At 40.4% G+C, this 8,869-nt stretch overlaps 1 protein-coding gene across 1 annotated transcript; it reads right to left on the bottom strand.

The window, feature by feature from the left end:
* Positions 1 to 2,286: 2,286 nt before the first annotated feature.
* On the bottom strand, positions 2,287 to 7,880 carry LOC146473272 (cation channel sperm-associated auxiliary subunit epsilon-like). The gene is made up of 8 exons (XM_085118630.1): positions 7,789 to 7,880; positions 6,592 to 6,642; positions 6,035 to 6,086; positions 5,375 to 5,454; positions 4,640 to 4,739; positions 4,000 to 4,086; positions 3,567 to 3,730; positions 2,287 to 3,254 (listed from the first exon to the last, which is right to left on the bottom strand). The coding sequence occupies exons 1-8, from the start codon at positions 7,878 to 7,880 to the stop codon at positions 3,098 to 3,100; spliced, it is 783 nt and encodes a 260-aa protein (XP_084974756.1). The 3' UTR covers positions 2,287 to 3,097.
* Positions 7,881 to 8,869: the final 989 nt, after the last annotated feature.

Below are 8,869 nucleotides of genomic sequence, written 5' to 3'. Positions count from 1 at the left end.
TCTCTCTCGTCATCTTGGCTTGAACCTCTGTTTAATTATTGCCAAATACTACATCTATACTGCGTCACGAAAAGAAAAAGAGTATATCTGGGCAGCCTATTGTGCTGTATTAAAGAGTCACCTTGAAATTGAAAAACATAAATCTAAGTTGCAAATAAGTCTTTGAGCCTTTTAATTTTAGTTCATTTTTTTTTTAATTTGCTATATCGCTTTACAAGGCTGTCGTGTGCCAGCAAGTAATGTGTAATTTGTTGCTTAAGTTTGTAGTTTAAAACGCATCATAAGTATTGTAAACATCGTTAGTACCGTCAGTTGTAAGTATGTAAGTGTTGTAAGTAATTAGCATCGTATTGCAAGTAACGATATAATTGTTAGTACCGGTGTTAGCTGTATTGTAAGTTGTGTAGCTAGTTTTTTGTGTAGGTAACACTCAATAAAGTGTTCTTAAAAAAAAAAAATTTAAAAAAAATTATGTATCTCGGTACATTATAGTTACCATATATGAAGTACCTACCCCGGGGAGACTCTTGGGAACTGGCATTTTACAACGGCAGGATTTCTGCGGTAAAACAATGCAAGCCGTTACGGAGCAGCCAATCAAATTTTTTTTTTCCGAATTCCCCAGAGTCTCTTCTGACGACCAACCGCTGGCCAAAGAACCTGAGGACTCCGGGTACGAGATTTTGCTACAAATGAAACGTCTTTTGAATAAATAGCAGGGGGTTGCCAATCTCTCTCATTAATTCACAAGTCTAAGGTATCGGAGCGCTGATCAAATCGAGAACTAAGGAATTCATGAATCATGCCAATTCAGTTGGTGACTTAAAGCTATTTCACGGGTTTATTGAAATTTAACGCGCAAAAAGTCGATTAAAAGACCATAAAAAGCATAAATGTTTGACGTCAATGCCTGTTGTCAATGCTTAGTTGAATAACAAGCTCGATGAGCGATGTACGTTCTGCTGTCTTTGCGACGCTCCGTAATTAGTTTCAACTCGCGCCAATTTCTCCATCCAAATCCTCAGGGTGCAGATAAAAACAGTCATGTTTTCCCGAGCCTCTTAGGTTACATCCACTACTTGGATCTAATTGGTTCACTAGGTTTATGTTTGTAACAATCACTTCTGATTGGCCAGAATCATTAGTGTCATACGCAATGTCCTCTCCACCCCCCTACCCCTCCCTCCCAGAGAAATGATGAGTGGAAGAATAAATTTATCCGGGCATTTTGAAAACCGTTCAATTTGAGTCTGTTTGCACTGGACGACTGCGTCTGAAAAACGCCATCTTTCATTCCAAGTTCATTTTTTACCACTCGGCTATCGCTCTTTGCAGTAAATGTGAGGCAAATTCAACCGTCCCCTCCCTCAAGTACTATTTCGAACTTGCATGTATTTTCGTTGTTTACTATAGGTTATATAGGTTTTATGTAGGTTTTCGTATTTATATGGGTGTTATAAAGGTTTTCATTATTGTTTAAAATGACGACATCAACGAGGCAGACAAACAATGGAGAAAACAACCAGTTTCACCAAAAATAGACCAGCGGTCAATCCAAGGAACACAAAAAAGGCTGATCTAGCTTTACAGCCAATAACATTACGGCTTAATTAACTGGCAGACAGCCTGTAACAATTTTAACTGATTTGTTGACGCTACGATATATAAGACGTATTTTAGCAAGAGCATGTTGTTTTCTATGTCCACGACACGGGTTGTACGACAATATTTATATTTTACTTAAAATATCATCTTCCTAGTAAAGAGCGTTTAACTTTTTCCAGCGGATAAGTGGCTATCCAGCAGATAAAATGTATTGGTTGGAGTCAATTTTATCGGCTGGATAGCGATTTATCCACTGGAGAGTGTTGTCCGTTCTTTGAACAACTGGGGTCAGCTCTGGAAACAGTACAATGTAATGAAAAAAACAGTACTGACTCAGAGTAAATAGTTTTCGGAACGAAAGTAAACCTCAAGGACAAACGCACGCTGGGTCAAGGAGGCCTAAATCCAACATTGAACAGCGATGGAGAGCTGGACCTAGCACCGGTATTCGACGCTATTCAACGGTCACGTGATGGAAAATCATGTGACCGACTAACAAGATCAAAGGATCACGTGATTCCATCACGTGACCGATTAACAAGATCAAACGACGGAAGAAGATGCGTTGAGATAACCTTGAAATATTTCGTTCCAAAATCTATTTGCTCTGAAACAGCAATTTTTTATATCAGATATATTTTGTTCTTGTTTGTCAGTGTTTAGTAGGTGTTTGTCTTGTGCGTATCATGGCTGTGTGTAGATTATCTCGTAACTTCCTGATATACACATGTATTAAGTTCTAACTCTTGAATTGACAAATAGAGAAAGGAAAAAACGACTTCGTTAATCCGCCTGTATTACCTAATGAGGACTCAAAACGCAACACTTCAACTGGAAAAAAGATGCATATTTTTTCATACTATGATTGGATATAAATACGATACAAACATTTAAGTACTTTGGAAATAATGCGATGGAATATGTTAAGCCTGGTGAACAAATAAGAATGATGTATTTATCAGTAAATGACACTGGTATGTTCGGAAAAAAATCCGAGTGCCCCTATAGGAGTCGAACCTAAGACCTTCCGATTTACTAGTTCGGATGCTCTACCACTGAGCTACAGGAGACTCGTGGGAGCTAAGGCCATTAGACTAGGTTCATGGGACAAACATCCTGCATACTGCTAGGATTGGAACGTCAATGTGTGGCATATGCCGCAATGGAAATAATGTGATGGAACCCAGTTTAATGGCCTTAGCTTCCACGAGTCTCCTGTAGCTCAGTGGTAGGGCTTTTCGAACTAATAATCAGAAGGTCTTAGGTTCCACTCCTGATAGGAGCACTCGGATTTTTTTTCCAAGCATGCCTGTGTCATTTATTGATAAATACATCATTCCCATTAAGTACGTTGTTAGATTTTTGTCCTTTCTCAAACTTCAGTTGTCGCTTTTTAACAATCCAATCACCTTTAAGCTTTCCAACTGACACTAAAATGGCCGCAAAGTCCGTTTAAATTCAAGGTAAGTCGTTTCCCATAACATCGCCCTGGTCAGTTCCAGCAGACGACAGTTGTGTAGTAAGCGGATAAGATCACAATTGCGATGGTCAGACATGACGAGCCAAGGACAACAAAGGTAGGAATCTCTTCCATCCTGCTTCCAACATCAATCACTTGAACAGCAAACTCCACCGTCAGATTACAAAAGCTACCACAGAAATTCATCGATTAGTAATGGTACGCAAGAGTGCAAGAAAAATCTGAAACAACTATTGCGCACGCACTTGGGGGAGGGGTGGGAGGGGGCTCCAACGAATCAGAGTGGGTAAAACAATGGCTCTGCACGTGCGTTAAAAAAAACTTACTACAATTCTCTGACGTCCTCTGCACAACAACGACCTGAAATGACCAAATTCAAAATTGAAACCGCAAACCGCGGTTTGGCGTTTGCGGTAAGATGGCCAAACCTCGATCTTAAGGTCTCTATTAAACCATCATGACCGGCCGAGTATCCTCTCACCTGAAATCTGGATCAATGACTGTCAGTGTAAAGAGAAACATGCCGACATCATTCCACAGGACAAGTGAAGAGGCTGTCGAACTGTTCAGGATCTCATAAGGTTGATCAAGATCAGCAATGTTCACAGGACCATTTGTGACATCTTCAAAACAGCTGCGGTAATTCTGTTAAATTGAAAAAAATAAACATGGATGGCATGGGAATAAAAATAGGTTATTTAACGCGGTATTGAATTGCGGACATGCGATCCACGATTGTCGTTGGTTCAATCTTGATCGGCTCTTTGCTGACAGAGAAATTTCACGCGATTTTTGCTTGAAAAGCATAGTGTCTCCAATTTTTTTTCCCTTTTTTCCTTATTTCTGTCATTTTCTCGCTGCCAAGTTCCTTTGCGGATTTCTCTGGTCAACTCAGTTTTAGCACTAGTGCATACCGTTTTAGACCAAGCTGTCTCTTTGTTCTGACCCTCCACGAATTGCACCATCTTCTCCCAACTCTGTGCTTCACTGGTGCATCCAGCCTGTGTTGAAGAAATCAAATATAGAAGACAGTGGGAAAGAGTTGTTCGTATGCTCTCACTCTGTTTCCTCGCGCTGAACTCTCCACATCACGCTTTCCGCCCTCTCCTCACGATCTGTATCTCTCCTCGGGCTCTGTACTCATCTTCTCTTTGCTCGCGCTTTGCGCTCTCTCCACGCGTTTTGTGCCCTCCTTCCTCGCGCTTTCCCCCTCTTCCTACGCGCATTAGCTCTCTCCTCGCGTTTTGTGCTCCCTTTCCTCGGGTTTTTCACGTCTCCCCGCGCGCTTTCCGCTCCCTCCTCGCGTTTTGCACTTTGTGGTCTTGCGCCCTCTCTAATCGTGCTTTGTGTTCACCCCTCGCTCTTTTGGTGTTTTCATCACGCTTCCAACTCTCCTTGCTTTTTGTGCCATCTCGTCGAGCTTTGCACTCTCTCCTCGTACTTCGCGCTCTTTCAGTCGCCCCTGAATACCATCTTTTTATATTTTCTTGCAGCTACCACACCGCCCCATTAGTGCTTACAAGCTCCAGCCTATCAATGTAACCTTGACTATACCTCCTTCATAGTTGCACTGTATTGGAAACCAACTCGGCCATAATGTTCCCACAAGACATAGTTTGCGTCGACTTCTTTAACAAGCGTTTCTCCGTCATATCTAAAAAGTATGATAACGACTAGTAATGTTACTTTTCTGGGGGAAGGAGGCGGGGGGGGGGGGGGGGGTGAGTATACTTTCACATAAAAGCGACAGCGGTGTCCGTCGTCCTATCAAACCCCAGGCCCCCTGATTACTCCGCTCGGTACCGGAAAATTGTGAAAACGTACACTCAAATAAAATAAAAAACTTTCTGCGGTTTGAGCTTCTGATAGAGGGGAATTGAAAGGCCCCAACCTTATATTTATCATTTTATCATTTGTTTATTTATTTATTTATTTATTTATTCATTCATTCATTCATTCATTCATTCATTTATTTATTTATTAGTGAAGTTTCCATTTGAGTGTCGTAAAACCAGTATCAAAGTAATTATTCTGACCATTCACAACAAACGTAAACAGCGCAATTAACCAATCAGAATATAAAGCAAATACACGTAACTGGCGCCAAGCGCGGGAAAAACGCGTGCGAGCAAATCACCATTAATTTTCGTTTTTGTTTCTCATTGGTTGAGAAAGTTGCGCGAATTTTGGTAACCAATCACAGAGCGAAGTAAAGGAAAACCAAAGCAAATGCGGAATTACTTTCGACACTCAAGTGAAAATCGCTTTATTGAGAACTTAACAACTTACAGGTCAATAACTGGTTTAAAGGGTTCATTCTTCCGTACAGTGAAAGGACATCCCAACTTGAAGAAGTCGTATTCAACACGCTGAAGAGAGAAATGACATTTGTTGTGATGCTGTAGATGTATACGCGGTTGATGTGAACAGAGGGAAAATGGGTTTGTATTGAAACTCTGTGATAGAGCGCGTTTTAGTTACGTGTCATAAAACCAAAACCAAAATAATTACTCTGGCCAATCATAAGACTTAAACAGTGCAATGAACCAATCAGAACTCGAAGCAAATACGTGGTACCGGCGCCAAGCGCGGGAAAACGCGTGCGACCGAGATACGATTGGGTTTGGTTTGGCTTCTCATTGGTTGAAAAAGTGGCGCCAGTTTTTCCAACCAATCACAGAGCATACAAAAGCAAAACCAAAGGAAACACACCGCCATGACACTTTCGACCCTCAATTAAAAACCGCTCGATCTAATAAAACCATGTCGTTTTAAACCCAAACAAAACCTCACGCCCGCACTTTTGTTGCTGAACTAGTCTCATGATTGTCAGGAACTAGCAAATCGGACCTAAATTACAATTTCATCAATAATGCTGACTGAACTTCCCGACTGTGGCATTTTTACTATCAGGGACATTGTACTCTACAAAGGACACAAATCTTATACCTTGTCTGCTATAACATCCTGATTTGCAAGAAAAATGCCTTTCCGCTGATTACTGTAACAAAGAAACAACATTACATTATTTACAAAACAGTCATGAAAAAAATGTTGTAAATTAACACAGAATACTGTTATACACGGACTATAGCTCACTTTGCAAAAGTATGGCACCCACTCTATCTATCTCCAGGCTGCCAATCTTACCCAATGTAAGCTATTATGAGCCTCTTGACTTGTGAAAACTTTACCAGCCATTGTGCTTAAACAAGTTGTAAATTGTACTGTGACTGTCGGATGGTTTAAACTGGATAAATTTCAGTGAAATGAATGGGCTCAGTGGTGAATCTACACTTAAACATACAGCATTGGTACCTCCATCTCTTACCCTGACCAATACTAACCCCCCCTCCCCCTACCCACCCCCGCCAGTTCCAAGACCATTATTGGGGTAGACGTGATACAATTTTTGGCTTCGTTCAACTAACAGGGTTTTCAAAGATATAACTATTGAGTGCGTGGGTATTACTGTTGTGCATTAAAGCTAATGAACATCGTCTTACCTTGGGATAACAAAGGAATAGTTTTTAAAACCGTCACAGCTTACTGGTTTGCTGAAGAAAACATAAAAATTACTTGTCACTCACGAGTCACGTGTGAGTGAAAAAGTGATGGAAGATATTTCAGTCTTTCATTGCTATTGATCATTGACATATTATTTGAGCAAGAGATACATGGCTTTATCAAATCATTATTTCATGAATCACACATTTTCTTTTGTTATTCAACATCCTTTATTTAACTTACATACTTCATGAATATTAAACTAACTGAAACGAGGGATTTATACAGATAAATCCCTCATTTACATTAGCAGTACTGCGAGAAACGCACACATCAGATTGCTTCTATTGTTCTCCGTTTCTCACCTAAGTGTGACGGTACTAATTAGCCGGCGTTTGTCCCCTTGAACAAAGGATCGCTATTCATGAAATAAGTCAGATAAATACCTCGAACGTCGGTATTAATCTATATACATCCCTCGGGCCTACGGCCCTCGGGATGTATATGGATTAATACCTCCGTTCTCGGTATTTATCTCTTACTTGACTGATTCACTGACTGGTGGGTTGATTAATTTAGGATTCATTCATTTCTACAGTAATTACCCATACTATATGCAGCTATTTCAGCTAACATTGCCACCTGATAAAAAAAGAATTACAGTTACAAGAGTAGCCACGTTGGTCCAGAGAAAGACAAAACCGAGACCAAGATTTTTGGCATTTTCTTTCCTCCTGACAACAATAAACCTTTGTGAAAATACCCTGACAAAACAAATCCCCACCCCTAATCACCTCAAACAAGCACCATTTGTAGTGCCCTGGATAAACTACCTCGGATTAACAGTATACTGTATTAAACTCAACTCTACAGCTAATTGTTGATTTGCCTGCTTTATGCCGGCCAACGGAATTAAATCTGGTTTTCATGAAACCAACTCTGAGTCTTACTTTATTAAGCCTCCCAACCCAACGACCCCCCCCCCCCCCTTCCCATCCCCTGCATCTGATTCAAGCACTCATCTAATTAAGGACAAATTTGAGATAAGTAGCTGGAGCTTATCTTCAAGGAAATATGGTATAGGCATTTATGAGGCTGTTTACTACTACCAATAAATTTCCACATTTTGGTTAAGGTTTTGTCACAAAACCTTCTAAAACCTTTTATCTAACAATGTTAACAGTAAACTAACTCACCCCCTGGGAAATATACGTCGGTTCAGAGGACATCCAACAGTTATATTTGTTTCCTTAATTAGGGTCACCAAAAAATAAAACAAAATTATCATTATTTAAAACTTACATATATTCTGAAGAGGTGAATTAAACATTAGCAAATTTACCCTGCCCCAGTCAGGTTGGTCAGGTGGTTTGGGTATACTGGTATCTAATGCAAGGGTATTTGGACTAAAGTGCAGATGAGAAAATTGGTTACCAGCTGGATAGGATAAAACATCACATTATTTCCATTGCGCATATACCACACATTGCATAACCCTTAGCCTGTCCCAGCCATTTACATAGTGGGGTGCAGGGTACATAGTGGAGGGGGTCTTCGTTTTCGATCAGGGGGTCTTCGTTTTCGATCAGGGGTCTTCGTTTTCGATGAGGGGGGCCTTAGGTCTTCGGTCTTCGCTTTTGGGGTCTTCGTTTTCGAAACATCCCCAGAGTGGCAGAGGTTTGGAGAAGAGCCTGCACAAGTTTGTAGGAGCGGTGAATGATGTTGTGCGTATGTGTTTTAAATCTGTCGAAAAAATCAAGGGACAGTAATTAAAGATGGTGAGATCTTACGACATCTTCGGAAACTCCTGGAACTCCCAGGATAGAATTTGCATTTGTAAAAGTTGGCAGCTATACAAATGAATGCATTCATAAGAAACAGCAAACCAAGCACATTTCTTGAGTTCAAATTGCGCTGTAAATTGTTGGTATTTTACTGTTGTTGATTGTAAACATTTTTCTTTTAGATAGTTTTATAAATCTTTGGGGCTTTGGGACTTTGATATCAATATTGTCTTCATATGTCAACAATCCATTCCACCATGTCAAATATACCATCTTTGCTTAATCTTTGAGGAAGCTGTTGCTCCTCATTGAAATATGACTTACGTACACTCCTCCAATTCATAGACATTGGTTTGCTTGTTGGCCAAGGCCTTGGTAGCTTGAAAGGTTGTGTAGCCATTCACATTGTAGCCATATACAAAGGCTGTCATATTTTGTGTGCCTCCACACATTTGCCTTTGACACGAGAAAAATGACTCTACAAAGTCCTGAT

This window comes from Pavona decussata, unplaced genomic scaffold (genome assembly GCF_977016875.1).
Source record: "Pavona decussata unplaced genomic scaffold, jaPavDecu1.1 SCAFFOLD_94, whole genome shotgun sequence".
NCBI classification, from domain to species: domain Eukaryota; kingdom Metazoa; phylum Cnidaria; class Anthozoa; order Scleractinia; family Agariciidae; genus Pavona; species Pavona decussata.
This window is presented reverse-complemented; position numbering and strand designations above follow the sequence as displayed.

What these genes read in the sequence shown, in the direction of transcription:
- LOC146473272 (XM_085118630.1), bottom strand. Translation starts at nt 7,880, where the DNA reads ATGATAATTTTGTTTTATTTTTTGGTGACCCTAATTAAGGAAACAAAT. An exon ending in CGACGTATATTTCCCAGGGG is followed by an intron (nt 6,643 to 7,788) that starts GTGAGTTAGTTT and finishes TGTTTTCTTCAG; the next exon opens with CAAACCAGTAAGCTGTGACG. An exon ending in ACAGTGCAACTATGAAGGAG is followed by an intron (nt 4,087 to 4,639) that starts GTATAGTCAAGG and finishes TCTTCAACACAG; the next exon opens with GCTGGATGCACCAGTGAAGC.